The sequence below is a fragment of the Perna viridis genome, chromosome 11 (genome assembly GCF_037379345.1).
Source record: "Perna viridis isolate PV_CMFRI_1.1 ecotype Kerala chromosome 11, ASM3737934v1, whole genome shotgun sequence".
In the NCBI taxonomy this organism is placed as follows: Eukaryota; Metazoa; Mollusca; class Bivalvia; order Mytilida; family Mytilidae; genus Perna; species Perna viridis.
Window position 1 is genome coordinate 26,386,568 of NC_142455.1, and position 20,774 is coordinate 26,407,341.

Sequence of the window (20,774 nt, forward strand, 5' to 3'; positions counted from 1 at the left end):
AATTGCATTAATTTCAATACTTATTTTTTCTGCATTTTAACAACCTTTGCTTTGTTCTAATTAACATGCATTGTGCTGTCTTTAAATTCATTGTCAATTTATTTCTTTTCATCCATTGCATGGAAAGTGCTTTTAATTTGTATTCAGTGGTATCAATTGATTTATCCGATACATCATCTTGGGATGTATCATATGCATTGATTATAACATGTGAATATTTTAAACATTTTGGATAATAATTTGCATCTAGTATAGAAAAGTAAAGGTCTAAGTATAGAACCTTGGCTCTTGCTGCATATACCAAGACAAGGCTGCTGATTCCCTGTTTCGTAGATGGGATCAGCCATTTTTCAACTGTTATTAACGCCTATTGATCCTACTGAAACGACACAGTAAAGAATATCTCGAGACATTAACCCCAGAATTCAATCTTTTATTAGACTCGCCGAAGAAATATCTGCTAGTCTGTGATCATGAAACCATTATTAAGCATTTTGATTACATGAAAAAAAACCTAAAAATAGGCTTTCATAATAACGAAGACGTGAAGTTCTACCATGATGGAATGTCGTTTACCACCATTCCATTAATTTTGAAACAAAGTAAAAGACGCAACAGACATTACAAACGGAGAAGCGTAATGGCAGTCCTATATTGTTACAACATTCTCATATTTGACTACCTATAACCCCGAAAAATTCATGTAAGAGGTAAAAGACAATAGTTATGGTGTGAATATCAGTGAGACAACAACCCCATCGGGATGAAAATGTCGGCCCAAGACCACCCATTGGTCTCCAATGAAAGACGAAGAAACCGTCATACCACAGAGCAGGTTCCAGCTGGCGCCAAAACACCATTATACACAAGCACTACGAAAGAGTTGTCCCCATATAGTCCAGTAAGATAAAAAAATAAACTAAAGGTGAAAACGAAACTAGACATACAGAGGCCAGAAATTCCTGACTTGAGACAGGCGCAAAAAATGCGGCGGGGTTAAAGTACTTTGGCGTAATCACATTCCCCCCTTCAAAATCTGGCCACTGCGGAAAAAATATTACACAATTAAAGTAGGATACCTGGGGTAAATAAATACAAAAAATACCAGTGTTATATATTGTAAATTTCGATATGCTGTACACGTGTTTCAAGAAGTAACCTCTCATCAGCAGCATTAAAATCCAATATGTAGGAAGATCATAATCAAAATATTAATTGTATACAAGAAGTACTCATCAGGGAGGTAAACCAAATTGAAAAGATTTTAGTCACTAGAACGTTTGAATGACTCATAATATGAAAGCTTTAAAGTGATACTGATGTTAAAGGGAAATAACTCCACGAATGGGTTCAGGTCTCACTAACCACTTTCGGGTCAAATGACCACCCCACCCCCCATGTAGTACCAAAAACGCACTGAACCAAGACATTTGCATTGTAAGTGCATTATTTGTGTGTATTATGATTAAAAGTAGTCAAAATAAAGCTGAGAATGTGTACTTTAAAATCATATATGTAATTCACTACAAAAGTGTATGAATATTTTTTACATGTGTGAGTAATTTGCCTCCATGCTGTCAGTTAGCAGAAAAGGTAAAAATATGGATTTTCAGTATAATTTGTTTTGAAGTAAATTTTGTGAAGAATTTCTACAATCATCGGACCATTAGCATAATGATTTTGGAAGCCTTATTTTCCAAGCTTCGCAACGGTATGCAACTTTAAGATGTCATTTGTCCTGGGAATTCACAGTGAAACTTTGAAAATTACTTTTTTAACATGTAAAGTAATAGAAACGTTAGAAGTGGTTAGTGAGACCTCAACTTCTAGAACATAGATGTCTCTGTTCTTTTGAAAGAGTAATCAAGGGAACCAAGGTTATAGGGGTAATCAAAAGAATGTAATCCAGGGACAAAGACCAAACATGGAAAACAGACATACACAACAAAGAACATAAAGTAACTAAAATCATACATACAAAGTAACAAAAGTAAATGAGCAACTCTGTTCTTTTGAAGAATTGATTAAACGTTTCATTGAGGAATTTATTTTTATAAGGTGGGAAAATGTTTGAAATGATGCCTTCTACTGTAAACCAAGATTCTTTTAGATGAAATATTCAAATTGAAATATGAAAATAATCTCTGTGACGAGGACAGTACGGCTAACCAAAACCCTTGCCATTTTTATAACTCCTAAACCTTTTAGAGTTAAAAAAATATACTTTTTTTAATAATTCCGTACAAGACTGCAAGCTTTCTGTTTTCATTTTGTAGCTTTTTTCATCATACGACTCTTTCCATCATTGGACTATATATAGCATATAAGTTCGTCCCTTTGTGCAGAAGTATGAATATTTGTGTGATATTTATTTGCAATAGAAGTTGACTCAAGCTGTGCCCGTCAATGCTCTTTTGTCAATGTAAGTCTTCATAATTTGATATTTGGTAACCTTCCTGAATATTAACATCATTTTAGCCATAATGATTAATTATTCAAAAAAATATTTCTATGCCTTACCCTACAATCATTAAAACATTTTAAAGAAAATACACGGTGAACTTTTCTTTAAAATTTGTTTTTTGAATTGCATACGAATAGTCCATATAATATCAGGTTTGTACAAAAATTGAATGATGGATTTTTTTTTTTTGCAAAATAAAGGTTCTTACAAAAACAAATAGCTGAAAATTACCCTCCTTTTTGTTATTATGATAAATATAAAGCCTAGTATCTCTTCTACAAAATAGAGGGAATAAAAATGTCATGTTAAATCCTTTAAAGTGATTTGACTTAATATTCAGTTATTTATTAAAAAAATATATTGTCAAAATAACCCTTAAATACCAGATATAGTTCAGTTTGGCCAATAATTCAGATTTCTAAATATAACAATATTTTAGTTTTCGTTGTTCTAAATCTGCACGGTGAATTTTCTTTAAAAAATGACACATAATGCACCACAGTTAGTGTAATATCATGTACAAATTAAAAAAAAATTTGAATAATGGGAAAAGTTTGGGCGTAGCCCAGGTCTACTACCTGAAACACACATAAAAATCAATTCAAAAAGGTCTGAGCCCCTTGTTACAAGGAAAATTAAGAAACTGAATATAAATTACACAAATGTACAAACTAAGGACTACTAGCAGATAACTGACATGCCAGATCCAGACCAGTTTAAACCTACAAAAAACTATGTCCCCATCGTATGTTGAATCAATTCCAATTCTTCCCTTGAGCGGTTGAGAATCACGGAACATTTTAAGTAATACAATAATGACACAATCCATATCATGCCAAAAAACTGCTTTTAAATATAGTGTTTTAATTTCTATGTAAAACCCTATGAGTAAATCAATATGAATACCAAATAATGCCATTCTTAACTATTTGACAACAATATCATAACAATATCCATTACGAATGAGTCTATTCAACGGTTTAGTTAACTTATTGAGTGAGTATCGAGCTGTCCGTGCCTTGTTTAGGCTAAAAACCACTAATTCCACTTTCCATAGGCTTCTATGCTAATTTCACAATATTCAATGGCTTCTCTGGACTTTACCTTAACTTTAACCTGCAGAGGACTATATATCAGCATGATTCTACATATGTCAGCTCACAATCCTCAGAATGGCATGTGGGGTTAGCAGACTTGCAGTGCAGTACTGGTCACCGGAAGTGAAGGGTCTATAAATAGCATGGGAAATCCCAGTGTTTTCACAAGATAGGGGTATATTTAAAAATCATTATGGAGATTAGGCTTCACATCACAAGAAGCAAAATGCACCTATAAAATGTACAGAAATGTTTTTCCTTTCAGAAACTGTTTAAATTTTTTAAATAAGATGAGAACTTTTTTCACAGCACTATGAGGAACAGGGGTAATTTTTGCGTAGGACTATTTTTGCGTACGTTCCGAATGCTCATTGGTTGAATTGGTGGTCTGTAACCTTTAGGAAATTGCCGTAAAACAAAAGGAGAGATATTCTCGCACGTATTAATCATTTACAAGTGCATCTGTATTTGAGAGTGAGTTCCTTTTATCGGTCAAAAAATACATAAATAAATAAATTGTGAGCTTTGTGATACCGAAAATCTTGTTGAAGTAATTCTTCGATTATATAAAACTTCCTTTCGTTAAAATCTATCCTTAAAAAAACATTTTTTTGTCAATTTTGAACTCACAAGATGTAAATTTACTCAGATTTTAACTTCCAGACTAATTGAAACAGTTTTCTTGAAGCCATTAAGTATAATGTGTTGATTGTAATTTTGTGTTAAATATAAACAATGGGTAAGGGCTATCACTGTTTCGAAGATCGACGAGAATTAAAAATTGTGACCGACTAATGAATGGAGAGTTATAATTGTATCATACATACTTCTTACAAATTATATCTGAAGAATTTTACTTTTCTGCAACGATTATTACAAAGGTTGCCTGGCATTTGAAAAGATGTTCGTCAGATTTTAGCGCAACTGACTATTTTGACTTTTACAACAGAGTAAAAATATTTCTTTCTCTAAAATTGGGACGCTATTCGGCTTGTACACCCTGGTGCATTTTGATTTTTTATGATTGTTCAGATGCATAGACAGACAGAGCAAGATAAGTAGCCAGGGTGAAAATACGCCGGAATGAGCACAGGTGTCAAGATAGCATCAAAACAGAGATCCTTTTGAAAAGCTCCCCTCCACAGGTGTCAAAATGGTATCACAACAGAGATCCTTTTGAACAGCTCCTGTCCACAGCTGTCAAAACTTATATTCCTTACACACTTAACACTTTTGTTTTTTAAAGGATAACTTATGTGCTTTTCCAACTAGTAGAAAGATAACATCACCACAGAGATCTTTTTGAATAGCTCCTCTCCACAGGGGGCCAGATGGCATCACTACAGAGATCTTTTTGAATAGCTCCTCTCCACAGGAATCAAGAAAGCATCACAACAGAGATCCTTTTGAGTAGCTCCTCTCCACATGACAGACAGAGCAAAATAAGTAGCCAGGGTGAAAATACGCCGGAATGAGCACAGGTGTCAAGATAGCGCCACAACAGAAATCTTTCTGAATAGCTCCTCTCCACAGGGGGCCAGATGGCATCACTACAGAGATCTTTTTGAATAGCTCCTCTCCACAGGGGGCCAGATGGCATCACTACAGAGATCTTTTTGAATAGCTCCTCTCCACATGTGTCAAGATTGCATCACAACAGATATATTTTTGATTGGATAGATCTTCTCCACAGGTTTCAAGAAAACATCACAACAGAAATCCTTTTGAATAGCTCCTCTCCACAGGTGCCATGATGGCATCACAATTTAACAGAGATATTTTTGAATAGATCTTCTCCACAGGTGTCAAAATGGCATCACAACAGATATCCTTTGAATAGCTCCTCCCCACATGTGTCAAAACTTAGATTTTTTTACACACTTAGCACTTTCGTTTTTAAAAAGATATCATAGAGTGAAATCGGTGTAAATCTACATGGACAATGTTCGTTGAAGATGTAGAAAGTTTCGTTTAAATTCTAGTTAGTTTTTAAGTTCATGCCCAGTAAAATTGGTTTGCTAGTGTGTGGTGTTTTTGTGTATTTGGCTTGCTACTTTAGTTTTCTTTCAGTATGGTTTGTTGGCTAGTTTGATGTTCTTGTGCATTGTGGTAAGTGTTGTAATGTGCAGTATTCTTGTTCTTTAGTTTACAACATATTTTTTTGGTGTGGCGCTCTTTTAGTGTTCGATATTATTTATAAATATTTGATTAGTTATTTGGCATGACTGTGATGCCGATAAGTATGATGACCTGTTTGACATTTATTATAGGGATATCTTATCAAGAATAGCGTGAATTGTGTCCAGTCTCATGTGTTAGTGGTAACTGCTCGACATAAATGCCTTGGCAAACGATAAATGTCACAAGTAATATAGTTTAATTCCGCCGAGTGGGTTAGTGTGGGGTAGCGAGAAATCAATATATGGTTTGTTACATTATAGTTTTCCTTTCGTCTACCCCGGACTTGGCTTTTTATGAGCAACTCGGCGGGTGTTTCTAGGAAAGCAGGGTACGCTTACCCTACCGGTGTACCTTGTCCATGCTCCCACTTTTTAGTGGATCCCGAGTTGCTAATTTACTTTCGTTACTTTGTATGTATTTTTTAGTTACTTTATGTTTTTTGTTCTGCTAGAATCTTGGTTCCCTTGATTACTCTTGAAAAAAAATTCGAGGACAAGCTAGAAATCAAATGGTTGCTCCCAATGGTGATTATCATTTAATATAAAACTTAAATCAGTATTTGGATTAACAAATATTTCATACTCAAAATTTTTAAAAAATCTTTGCATATATACTATACATGCTCACAAATCTTTCAAAAATTGTCCATGTTAAGCAATGCATGTGAAGCGACTACGTGATTTTAAAATATGTATACATTTTTTTTAATTCACCTTTTAACTTATTACAAGTATCTACGCATATAAGATTAAATAAACTTAGATATTTATTACCTGGTTAGGATATTACATAAACCTTTGCAATGCATTTCACTAAATTCTAAACACTAACTAATGCATGAATGCATGGGAATTCTATATTCATATCTTCACATACTAAGTTTCTGGGCCTTCTTATTTACTATCTGGAATAAATAAGTAGTTATTGTTTAAAATTAAATTGCTGCTTGGGAATCCTTGTTTGCATTTTGAAATTTGATGACAAGGCAAACTTTAAAGGTACCTGAAAAATCAAGAACGACATTTGAATAAAAGTCTGAACTTAGTCTGAACATCGCAATATTTTTAGGCTAATATAAAACATATAACTACTAAATACAATGAAAGCATATACCATTGTTTTCATAAAAACTTAAGAGCAAGAAAACTATTATCGAAGAGTGTATTCGAAACAATCAATGACGAATTTGCATTCTTGTTTTCTCCGTCGTCATTCGCAGGTATGTGCCTTTTTTTAGCAACTCGGAGAATGTCTAAAATGCAGAAGAAAACGCTCATCCCATTGGTGCATCTGGTCTATGTACCCAGGTTGAAAAAATGTAGTTTTGACTGTCTTCAAAAACTCCTTACTTAAAATAATGAACAATAAGAGTAGTAACTATTTTGAAATATAAAGCGCATCTCAACTATAAGGAATGGTACAATAATGTCATCTGTCAAACACGTTCACCCATTTCATTGGACAACACATTATGCGCTCTATTCGATCTTTAGCAACCGAGTTGTTCCCCTTTTTTATTTGGACTGTGTTTCTCGTGTATGTTTAAGTCCCTTTAACTTAATACTTTTTGATGTTTCCAGCCGAGAATTCTCCAATAATTTTTACAATTCGGTATTCATTATCATAAAAACAAAGATGAAACAGTTTGTGTTTATTATATTCACCTTCGATACAAAGAAGTTACACCTTTTTAATGTTCATTGGCACAATAGTTTTAAAATGATAAAAAAACTTACGATAAAAGGATATTCCATTCATTTTATGCCACGATTAAAAAAACGCAATGGCAACGCAAAGTGAGTGTCGCCAAAAATTAGTTGCAACGAAGAAGTAATAGAAATGAATGCAAGATATCGTTCAAAATTGGAAGCGTTTAAATGGGAAACGGGAGATAAGTATCGCAAATAAGCCAAGAAAAATACAAAGATAAAGAGTATAGAGGCCGCCAAATTTAGCAGTACCTTATTTATTCAGCTACATCTTATTGTTAGAAGAAAAGATTATAAAATGAAAATGTATACTATTACCAGTATTTATTTTAAAATTAAGTTTTTTATTTAAAAGAAATAGTGCAAAATACAGAATACAAATTTACTTACTATTTAGTTTTTAAGAAACTTTTAGCAAATAGACATTAGCAATTATTAAAAGCGATAGATACACTTTTTCATATTTTGCAAAACAGTTATTTAATAGAGCCAAACTATGCAAGCTAAACAAAGTCACGAGCAGAACTGATCTTTTTTCACATTTTGTACAAACATTCTTACTTTTGTTTGTAGGCAATCGACTCAAATAAGAATTAGTACCTCTTCGTTATTTTGCATATACTTACGCACTGACCCTCTTTAATCGAAAAACAAAATGAGGAGAAGTCTGGGGTTCGTCCAAACGCAGAAAACTTATTTATATTCAGTAGCAACCGAAATCAATATTTTTATTTGAAATCTACATTGTGAAGTAAGAGGGAAATATTGAATCATTTATTGTTTTTCAATGGATGAGTAAACAATATATTTCTCTATAACAGTTATCTTAAAAACATGCCTCCCTCGTTAATAATATATTCGATGCATCAGAAAATATAAACATTTGTGCACTGAGTTCGTAGTGGAAAACAACAACAAACGGTTGAAGAGTTAAGTAGCACTCCAGCTAAGAATCATGCACAATGTGATACATGGTTGGAAAGCCTACATATTTTTATTTTTGACATTTTGTTTAAAATGCTTTAGTAAACAGGAATGAACATTTGGTTTTCCATATAACCCGTGCTCATGGGATAAAAAATGTATAGAATGCACTGTAGAATTCGAAAGTAAGGGAGATAACTCTGTAAAAGACACTCAAATACAATAGAATCTATTGGATTTTCAATATTGATTATCTCCTAAGAGCAGACAGATTTGAATGAATAATTACACATTTCATAATATAGACCCATACTTAATTACAAAAATAAAAATATGTAGCTTTTTTGGGGGTGTATCACACTTTTCAGATTTTGCATGATTTTTACAAAGACAGCTACTTAAACATAACCTTAAAATACCTTAAACGTACGTGTATACATGTAAAAGGACATGATATTTTACGTCATTCTCAAGTTTAAATATTAGTCAAATAATCAAATACTTAAAAAGTAATTGATGTAACACTAAGGACAATTAAAGCTGACCAAAGTGGCACATATTGTGCTAGGATATTCAACATTTAAGTAGATGTGATTTAAGTTGATAACCATTATCCTCATAGGTATATAAAATTTGTCAAAATATAATGCACTGCAGTCCATATCCAATACACTCATGGTAAGTTACAAAACACTGTAAAAATCAACTTTATATACATTGTAACTGTAAATTATCATTCTTATTATTCTTTATTCGCCTTCATAAATTCAATATAAATAATTTATGTACTGTCTGTTTTTTTGTTGCTTTATTCCATATCTAAGAATTTTGCAAGTTTTAAAGCGATCATAATTTAATAATTTGTTCATATATACCACGAGAACCGATTTGTTCACCATGTCATAGTTTTCCTTGTCACCGTCGTTTACCTCGGACTTACCTTTTTATGAGCAACTTTAGAAAAGCTGCGGACGCTTTCCATTTTCCAAAATTTAGTTTAGTCAAAGTTGGGCATTTACTCATTTGTATTTTTGTATGTGTGATTTTGGTTATTTCATATTCTTTGTTGTGTGGGTCAATTTACCCTGTCAAGTCTTCTTCTGATTTTAACCATAATCTTGGTTCCCTTAATTTCTTTCTCTCTAGAATAGCGTACGTTGACCTCTACCAAAATATTCTTTAAACCACATAATGAAATTGACTTCCGCTGAATTGTTCAAAACAATCCGTCAACCGATGTAGGAGTTATAGCCCACAACGCATTCTTTGTTTTTCGTTTTGTTTTGTTTTTTTCATATGTACGCCTTCGGAAATCTTCTCTAACATCAATGAATTCAATGAAAGTTGGCATATTTGTTCCTGAGGGTATTACACACAAAATAACGATGGGAATTTTAATCCGTGAAAATACATGGCTACTGTTACTAAAAGTAGAACATAAGGTTCAGAAGGCAGTTTTTGCAAATTACTAAAAAACTGTCGCTTTTAATAATTTTGTTTTGTTTTGTGGTGTAATATTGGTCAGCATCATGAGACCGGCCAATGCCGAAAATTTCAAAACGATTCGTTTTCTGATGTAGGAGTTATGCTCCTGAAACAATTTTTATTTTTTTTCCAGATGCACAACTTTGATAATCTTCTCTCAAACCATTTAAGATCATTTAATGACAATGAGCACATTGGTTTTTTAGTGTATTGTGCTCGAAATGACTTGTGATTTTTAATTCGTGAATTGATATGGCTGCCTATACTATAATACAACGTAGGAGTCGGAAGACATTTTTTTTAAAAATTAATTCAAGAACTGTTGCTTTCAGCAAAATATTCTGGTTCAGGTCATAAAAATGCTATTAAAACATTTCCTGCATTTGACAAGTCAGTTATTTTCAACTTAGCCTGTCACATTACCAAGTTTTTCAAATAAGCAAATGGTTAACCAGGTGAGCGATTCAGGCTTTCTTGAGCCTCTAGTTCTGGCTTTGTACCTGTCTAAAAGCATTCTTGACTAATTTCATATTATAATGATAGCATATGATGGTCATTTCAATGCAAGCAAAATTGTAGTAACTGCTGGAGAAAAAATAATCAAGGGAACCACGATTCTGGAGAAAATAGTAGAAAAAATTATGCATACTGAATATTCTCTATAATATCTGACTCGACTTGCATTGTAAACTAGATTTCACTCATTCGTGGTCGGGCTAAAGTAATAAAAAGCATGTATATTTAAAATTTGTACTTTTAATACCAGCACAAAGACCTCGCATAATCAATATAAAAATGTTCAGAATAAACATAAATGTGTTTGAATGGTAAAACATTTTTTTTTCTGTGTTTGTAGATGCTTCCAAACCGTTTTACGTCAGTTGTGTTTATGGTAGTTATTCTTTTCCAAGGCGGTGGTAAGATTAGTTCAGACCTTTCGAAATGAATTTATTATTCTTTAAACATAATATCCATTTAAATATGTGGAAACGCAAATTTTTATTTTTATGCTGATAGAAAATGAAAAAGACAAATGAACAGTAAAACAATCAGAAAATAAAAAAAACCCAAAACAACAACTGTTTAAACTTTCAATTTCAAAGATGTATAACAAACTGATACGATTCATATGTACACAATCGGTTTTTGAGCGTCAAGTCATATATACTTTTAAGTTACAAATTAACAATGTTCTATAATTGAAGTAACGTATTCTTTTACATAAAACATATTAAAAAAATAAAAAGAAAATACACATGAAGTTCGAAGTAGAAGGACAATTACACCTCAACGACAAATGCAATTGTAGCCATAATCGAACCTGACAATTATTTTATGGTTCGAAGTATTGATCAGATATAGTTTTTTTTTGTTTATCATTTTTGGCCACATAGTCAGGTGGAAACCAATAATATAATGAACGGAAACGGCAATGTTGTCGGCTTTACTCGATGTATGTGGATCTATAACACAAATTATTAATGTAGATTTAAGACAGACAGACATCATTATTACACACTTTGATACACAAACTCAGAGCCCGAGCTTGTTTTGCTATAAATAAGAAATCAAATCGATGGAAAAAGGTCATTTATTCAAAAATCGTATAAAGCAGACTTAATTCTGCATATAAAATATCAATTAAGTAATATCAAATTACAACAAAAATAAAACATATCAAGTGAATAAACGACAGATTAGCAAAGGTGGGGAGAAACATTCTTCCGCAAATCCACTCTTACAAGTGAATGGTTAATGGTAAGAGAGGATCCACCAAGATTTTAGTGATTTGCTACTGAGTCAAAATAACATTCGACATTTTTACTCCTGTACTTAGTCTTCACTCACATTTTATGTTTGTGACAGCAGATATAAATGAATCAAATTCCGGTAACTAAACTGTATGAAGTTACTGGGATAATAGATAACTCGTATCGAAGTACATGCGATTAATGGAATCTTAATTGAAATGGTACCCTTTCAATACAAATCTTAACAGACTTGTGAGTGATTTTTTAAAAGCTCTATTGGTAGAATTTTTTTATATATCAGTCAAATGTGTAGTACTCACATTTGTGACTTTCAACCTTAGACTTTTGTGAGGAAACCAACTTTTGGTGTGGTATAACAGACAAAGATAGATGTATATCATCAGAATGGGTATGTGATGGTTATGCTGACTGCTTATCTTTTGAAGATGAAAAACTATGCGGAGGTACATAAAGTTTATTGTTGTTAGCTGGTTGGTTGGTTACACTTTGTACAGATATTAAAATAAGGATGAAAAAAAAATCACTTGGCGTCCGTCGTCGTCGTCATTTAATTTTTTTTCAAAACTCTTCTCTTCTGACCAATTGGAAGCAAAGGGTATCCTTTATAGAACTAATGTGGGGATTTTTGATCCGTCGAAGAACATTGTCGCCGTTACCAAAGATAGAAAATAGGGGTCAGACAGAAGTTTTTCGCATATAACTCTAAAACCGTAAGGTTTAGTCACATTCTGACAAGGCAGAGGTTGTCAGCATGATGAGATAATATATGTGGTCACTGCTAAGCCATGATGAAATTATTGCCCTTTTCGACCTTTTCTTCTTATTTTTAAAATCTTCTCATCTGAAACTTTCAGACCAATAAGAACCTAGTATGAATATTTCTTAGGGTATTTTGCATAGATCTGATGGGATTTTTGATATTTGGAAAAAATAGAACAAAGGGATATCTGTCAGAAGTTTTTTTCGCATTTATATCCAAGAAGTGTTTTCGCATTTATATTCAAGAAGTGTTTTTGCATTTATATCCAAAACCGTTAGCCAAATTCTTTCACTTGTGGAAATAATTCTTGTTATCATCCCCACAAAAGCCTGCATTTGATCAAAGTTGTCAGATGACTCCCTGTTGGAGTCATTGTCCTTGAAAGGTGAAAATTAACGTTCTTTTACAGTTTTCTGCCCATATCTTGAAAACCATCACAGATAGAAAGAAAATTTCCCTCCGTGATCTTTATGATGAGGCCTACAGAAGTTTGCAGGAAATCAAAGGTGATGGACAACTCCTTGTTAGAGTTATTGACCTTGAAAGGCAAAAAAAATTATGTTTTGAGCCAATATCTTGAAAACTATAATAGTTAAAAAAGGAAACTTTCAATTAAAAATAATCCTTATTATAAGTCGATAAGTCTTATTAAGTCAAAATTGTCAAACAACTCCTTGTTATACTTATTGGCAAACATTTTACCAGGTGAGCGATTCAGGCTCCTATAAGCTTCTTGCTTGGAATTAAAAAAGGAAATCCAATTCTTCTCACTTTTTGGGACAACCGTTTAGTTTGTATTAGTACTTCAATGATACATATTTTAAGCTGCCTTAACACGATGACAATTCATTCTAATAGCTTATTTTTACAGTACTTATCTAGCTAATCAGAACGTTTCAGGTGATAAAAAAGATAAAGCAACTGTAAGAACAATGCTTACGTCGATTCAAAGTGATTTGTCGACCGCACGTGTAGTGTTAACATAATTATGTTTACCGACTCTTCTTAACAAGGTGTCAATCATGTGTTATTAAAACCTCTTTGATCTTTTTTTTACGCTATGGCAATGCATTTTGACGTATTTGAATTGTCCTAGTGTCCCCACTTCGGTATTTTTACCGATATTTACTATGTACTAAAGCAGTTTTTTTATCGTGCTGGATGCCATGTCACTGCAAATAAATTCCAGTCATTCATATAATAAGACAAGTAGTTAATTTGTATGTTTGACAACGTTTTTTTAGCATATCCAGAAGAAGGTAAATAAACAAAATAGAACGAAACTGAAAGTCAGGGTATGAAGTTCTGTAAAAGTACTTAATTCGTGAATACAAATTTTCGTGGTTAAAGGAAAAAGTGTTTGTTTGTAGATTCTTGAATTGGTTGAATTGACAACTCCACCTCGTAAATGAATAAGAAATTTTCTTTTTGATAGGAACCAAATTTCGGGGGTATACCAAATCCACGAAAAACAACAAAAAATTATTCCCCACGAATAACACTGATACTGAAACAAAAGGGTAAAAAGCATGTAATTTCATTTTTAGAATGTGAAAAGGGACAATACAGGTGTATGTTTAATCAAGGATGTATATCAAATGAAAAAATCTGTGACAAAGTTATTGATTGTGGAATTACGGGTGACGACGAGTTTGCAACACTGTGCAACAATTGTGAGTAGAAACCTTGTCTTAATCTGTGAACTGCTTTAGGAAATAAAAAAAAATTAAATAAATAAAATAAATAAACCTTATGCTAATAAATACATAATATGAACAGTTAGTGAATGGTTAAATTTGATACATTTATGACTATGATAACCTTGTCTATAAGGAGAGGTTGGTTAACTTGTCGAGCTTCATGTAATCGAATACTAAAACAAACACAAAAACCGGCAAATATAACAAATCGTTATGAAGAAAACAGTTTTATTCTTTACTCGCATATAAAAGTGCAACAGATGATTATCATATGAAACGAGCTTGATATAACTAACATAGTTCCCATTTTACATATGATATGGCATATTTTCACGGAATATGTGATAATAATATTTTACCCCCATTCAAAGAGTGGGTGTATCATGGAATCAACTCATTCTCCGTCATTCCGTCTGTCCGTCCGTCGAAATATTTTGTCGCAATTATTTCGGCTTCCAATAGATGAATTGATTTCAAATTTGGTGTGTGGCCTCATGTAGATTGGGCTTATGTTGTATGCTATTTCGGTTGCTCTCTGATATCAACTTCCTGCACCGTAGGACTTTTTTCCACGTTCCCTTTTCCACTGTATGGAATGAAAGAAGAATTTGTTTTCGACGCAAAAACCTCAGCTTCCAATTGATAGATTTATTTCAAATGTGGCGTGTGGCTTTATACAGATGGGCCATATGAAGTAAGCAATTTTTTTTGCCCTCCGATATCTACTTCATATGCATAGCACGGAAACGCGTGCAACTTCATGTATAAGCAAGCAATTATGTTAAATGAGAATCATTCATGTGAGTATCATATGTTAATTATCGAATGACAATCACAAGTAAATTATCATACGATTTCTATATTGGGAATATTTTAATAAATTGGTCGAATAGTGTTTAATTATTTCTGCAGTCATAAAGCTTATCTTTTATGTTTTTCTTTTATAAAGATACATGTAATCCAGGAGAAGCAATGTGTTTTACTGATTTGTCTTGTGTGTCCATTGACAAGTTCTGCGATGGCAATTTAGATTGTCCGACAGGAGAGGACGAAACAAATTATATGTGTCCCTACAAATGTAAGAAGTAGTCTTTCAAAATATAATTGATTATTCTCTGCAAATATTTTAAGTATTAGTGTCTGTAAGAATCAGGCAGTGGGTGAAAGATGCTATGAAGCGCTATCCTGAAAGTTTACTTTGTCTATTTGCACCAAGATTTTCCATATCATTTGGGTAAATTGAGTTAAAATTTCAATAAAATGCACTGCAAATGAACATTTCAAAGAAAGATAACCCATTTGTTTACATTAAGTCTCACTGATCACTTACGGGTCAAATGTCCCCCCCCCCCCCATGTAGTACCAAAAACACACAGAACCTAGACCTAATAGAAGTCAAAATAAAGCTGAGAATGTGTGCTTTAAAATCATATATGTAATTTACTACAAAAGTGTATGAATATTGTTTACATGTGTGAGTAATTTGCCTCCATGCTGTCAGTTAGCAGAACAGGTAAAAATGTTGATTTTCAGTATTTTTATTCAAGTAAATTTTGTGAAGAATTTCTACGGACATCGTACCATTAGAGTAATGATTTTGAAAGCCTTATTTTCCCAGCTTTGTAATGGTATGCAGCTATAAGGTGTCATTTGTCCTAGGAATTCACAGTGAAACATTGAAAATTACTTGTTTAACATGTAAAGTAATGGAACGTTAGAAGTGGTTAGTGAGACCTTATATTGGAAAAATTCTGAGTAAATCTAGTGATGCAGAGATGAAATAATTGTCTTTTCAAATAGAGCATCGACTTGAGGAAAATATATTGTCAGATCGGTTGGTTTTTGACATGCATGTTTCCATTTTTTCTCGTTTTACTTGATTCTTGTAAAATACCTTACACTTATATACTACAAACAGTTGTTCAGCTAGGCGATTGTCAAACCTGGACGCAGCTATATGAAATATCTAAATTAAACGCATAATGAAGAGGCTAAAATGGTTTTAGATGACTACTGAACTATTTAAAAAATTGTTTTATAGAACACGACAAAAGCCAAAATAAATTAATAATAACAAATAAATAATAAAATAGTAATAATAATGATAATAAAAAAAATAAGGAAAATAGCTACAACTAAAATCAAATATTAAAGAACTGAAAGAACAATCCAAAATTAGTAGCCCATACAAAACGAATACTGGAGAAATAAAAAGAAAAACGAAATTAAAAATAAATTCTTTAATGAAGAAAGCAATCAAATTGGCAGTGTGATGTCAATAATATACATAAAGTTAAGACATCATAAATACAACCAATAATAATAATAATAATGATAATAATAACAATGATAATATTCTGCACTGCACGCCGACAACGTCAAAAACAAAAATAAACATTTTTATCATCAGTTTATGAGAGAAAATCCATCTCGTATAAATGATAAAACGTTATGGTGACTGTATTTCTCCGTTTATCAATGTTTATTACTATAGTCATGATAGTTTTATCTTACTTTTGACATAGATCCTTGTACTACTGGTGGATATTATTATTGTCCTGAAAGACAAACTTGTCTCAGAGAAATGACAAAATGCGATGGTATAGTAAATTGCCCGGATGGGAGCGATGAACAAAACTGTGTCGGTATGATTTCACATGTTCTTTATTCCTACATACAATTAACACGATTGTACGTTGATAGGACATATGTCTTATTTAGTCTCTAGCCAATTGAAATAAATGGTTAAATAACGTCCGGAATGTACAAAGGTGCTTTGCACAGACATAATGAAGCAAAATTTGTAACAATACAATTAAAAATATCATATGTATATTTGTCACCCTGACAATTAGCCATCCTATGTTCTTTTAGATTGTAGTGTTAATTTCCAGTGTTCATCTGGAGAGTGTGCTCCAATAGGTACGGTCTGTGATGGATTTAAGGACTGTAAGGACGGAAGTGATGAAGCTGAGTGTAAGTATATAAAAAATTGTTCATTGAAACACTGTTTTCCGCTTGTAAATTATCTCAAATAATAAGTTTCTGCTTGAAAGCAAAGTCGTTTTACTGCTTAAGAAAATTCTCATATAACAAAGTGTAAGAACAGATAAAAGTTGAACATTTCTAAACACTAGCAGTACCCATGAATATCAAACTGGTGATTATTTTATTTGAAATACGATTCTTCAATATGTAGCCTGTCAATGTTGATAGTTTGTCTTCAGCAAACTACGTCATATTTATAAGAGTTTGTTCTCATCAGTTTCGTGATGATATAGACAAATCCCTAGTAGTTAACGCATTGGTATCAATAATTGATCCAACATATTTTTTCACTGATTGATCTCCACGTGTAAGTGCAGTTAAAAGAAACATTACACATATTTACTGATATATTTTCTTAACATTTCATGTAGGTTAAATGCTAAAATTTATAATTGAATTGAACATGGAGTTAGGACCTCTTTAAATAGGTAAAATGATGATTTCAACATTGACGTTATTTTTAAAGGTGATTGTGAAACCGGCGAAGGAGCAGATGGATTTCAATGCAGTGCTGGGCTATGTATAGATAAGACACTTATATGCAACGGGAATAAAGACTGTCCAGCATTTGGCAACGACGAAAGAAAAATATGTTGTAAGTTAAGAAACAATATAAACCATCAAATATAGATGATATCATAAACTATCAACATTATCTTCCTTGACATGACTATCTTTCTCGTATCGGTGTTTTAGATGTTTGCAAACAAAATCGTTAAAAATTATTACTTTTTTTCTAGTATTTAAACCCATATGCTAATTTCGTAATTAATCTATACTGTAAGTACCAAGAGAATCATCAGTGATGTCTTAGCTTTTGTTTGAATTGTTGCATTTTTTTTATTTTTTCTGTTTGCGTTGATGATGATTGAGAGAAACGATAGGAAGATTGTGTTGATGAGAATCATTATCACACATTTGGAAAAAACATTGCGTTTCCCCCTTTAATAAGAATGGAATTGGCACACAGATTTCAGCGGCGGGCTGATAACTGATTAGTGACTTGTCGTCTATAACAACGTCATCACTATCATCCCGTCGTCAATGGTTACGTCACTGGTAAAATAGTAACGCTCTAATTATATGCCAAAAATTACCGATCAAGATATAACAGTCTAATATGACTCGAAATAGTCGTCTAGGGTTCTTTTGTATTTGAGAACATTTTTTGTGCAAACTTGCGGTCTCGTCTCGACTAATCGTACAATGCTTTTGACAGATACTGAATGAATCATTGTTTTATTACAATGAGTCATTCTTTTTTACAAATATTTGAGAAACGTTTGAGTGTTACCTTAAAAAGTGAACAGGTGCTTGATGCATTACGATTATAAATATCTTACTACCAATGATGTCGTATCACCTACGTTTTTGTATCGACCAAATCGAAAATTGTACTAGGCAACAATGTTAAGCCATGAAAACTGGTAGATGATTGTTCTTGGGGATTTAATGTTTTGTCCGTGTTAACTATTCACGCAATAAAGAAAATTACATCTACAACGCTAATATTACACGCGCGTTAAACGTTTCAGGGTAGGAAAAAATCTCAGTATTTTCAATAATAAAATCTTAAAATAAAATCCCAAAAATAAACAGTTAACGAATATGGTTTAAAAGGAAGTCCGTTTTGAAAATTTACGACCTTTTTCAACGAAATGCCTGTCTTTTTTTTTAAGTTAATATTTTTTTTTATCGAAATGTATCTTTGCATATCCCTTAAAACATGTCGGATATTCAAGGCACAATATGTTTTTAACATTTGCTATTCTAAACAAACAATATGCTTATAAATTTTAATTACAAAATATACTAAACGTTAATTTCAGACACATGTGATAAGTATGACCACGTCTGTTCTGATGGCTCCTGTATACCTGATAGCTTAGTTTGTGACTTGTTTAGAGACTGTGAAGACTTTTACGATGAAAAATTTTGTTCAGGTATAATAATATGAGTTTTCATACAATGGACCGATTTCGAAACTGTATTGTTTTCAGGGATTGCTATTGTTTGATGTATCATGACATATTTTACAAGTACGCTGCCCCACGGCGCAGTGTTGTTTACGAGGACGGAAGCCATATTTCCAAATTGTGCCATTGTTACTTCGAACTTCGAGGTTGTCATTGCTTTATAACTAATAATACTAATGTTTTGCACACTATCATTGCATCGTTCGACTGAAGTAATAGCCATGATTCCGTCTAAAATGGATTCATAGTAACCCTTTTGATGATAGCATTTTTGTGTTTTAAATTTGTAATTTTTAACAGAAATATTTGCTCAGTTTTTTTGAAAAACCACGTTTGCTATTCTTATGTGCGGTAAATTATTGTTTTTCTGATGTCGCTCACTCAAACGTGCAATCGATCGGCATTGTCAAACTTGCATTGGAGGAAAATGCATTTGGATGCATTATACAGTTACATTAGGGCGAACCTTTTCGCACACCAAGTTACCCCCGTCAAATTTGGTAAAACTTAAAATTAAAAGTTGAAATTTGGTGGATGTATTATCTAAATATAGTTAGCATGTACAGATGTAATATATGTAATGGTAAACAGGTATAATTTAAATGAAGAGTGGTACCGGAACGTTTCAGTCCCCTGTCGTATTATGTTCTCTTCTCAGCATCAGATGGCTTATTTTCAAAATACTTTATTTCGCACGATTTTTAGGAACTAAAATTGCGAGAAAATGAATCGAAAAGGGTCTTATTATTTTTACCCTTTTTCCACCTACTCCATGCATACTTCCATCTTGTGCTAGTGTCTGAGTGCCTGATACTTTATAACACATAGTATTTGGCTATTAGTTCTGGATTTGTACTAAAATTCAGTAATATTTTTTTTCAGTATGTTACCGTGGCTACTGGATTTTATAACAATAATCACTTAATTACTAATAAATGACTTGAACCTCCACACACCAAGAATTTAAAAAAAAATATGCACTTTTTTATGACAAAACACTTGAAATTTCTGTGCTGACTGCCTCAAAACAGCTTTATTTCAACAAAATGAGACAAAATTTTCAGAAATTACCTAACTGTATTGTACTACCTTTGCTGGCACTAATAGATGAACAAAGTAGGAATGGCGAAGTGTTTTATTTTTGCAAACATCTTTCATAAAACTTATGCGTGAATATATTTGTTATCTAGATTGTGATAAGGATACGCAGTACTCATGTGATTTCAATGCAGGATGTATTGACAAAAGTTTAGTTTGTGACGGCAAAGCAGATTGCAAATATAAAGATGATGAAAACCCTGCTATTTGTACAGGTGAGTCGAGATATTATTCTACAGGTGAAACGAGGTATTACTCTACAGGTGAAACGAGGTATAATTATACAGGTTAGACGAAGTTATCATACCCTGATATTTGTACAGGTGAGAAAAAGTAGTTCTCTCTCCAGTTGTATATGAATGCGAGATCCTCTCCAAATCTTTAATTCGAACCGTTACCAAAAGAAACAATTTGGAGCTAATTAGAGACATTTTTAAGATTGATATGGTATTTTTTTTAGACTTATAAATCATTCATTAGAGTTAAATTATCTCACTTGTTGAGCACGGCTTAATTAGGAATTAGACTTCGAATTTAAAAATGAAATGAAAATAAATGGA

General features: G+C 32.5%; 1 protein-coding gene across 1 annotated transcript; it reads left to right on the top strand.

Annotated features, from left to right (window-relative positions):
• Window positions 1–769: 769 nt before the first annotated feature.
• LOC148603527 (uncharacterized) lies at window positions 770–20,682 on the top strand. The gene is made up of 11 exons (XM_088551447.1): window positions 770–901; window positions 10,717–10,777; window positions 11,953–12,075; window positions 13,940–14,065; window positions 15,042–15,170; window positions 16,618–16,737; window positions 16,967–17,068; window positions 17,607–17,735; window positions 18,970–19,083; window positions 20,307–20,429; window positions 20,675–20,682. The coding sequence occupies exons 1-11, from the start codon at window positions 770–772 to the stop codon at window positions 20,680–20,682; spliced, it is 1,167 nt and encodes a 388-aa protein (XP_088407573.1).
• Window positions 20,683–20,774: the final 92 nt, after the last annotated feature.

Coding starts and splice junctions, on each gene's coding strand:
- LOC148603527 (XM_088551447.1), top strand. CDS start 770: ATGTCGGCCCAAGACCACCCATTGGTCTCCAATGAAAGACGAAGAAAC. Junction 16,738..16,966: donor CGATGAACAAAACTGTGTCG/GTATGATTTCAC, acceptor ATGTTCTTTTAG/ATTGTAGTGTTAATTTCCAG. Junction 19,084..20,306: donor CGATGAAAAATTTTGTTCAG/GTATAATAATAT, acceptor TTTGTTATCTAG/ATTGTGATAAGGATACGCAG.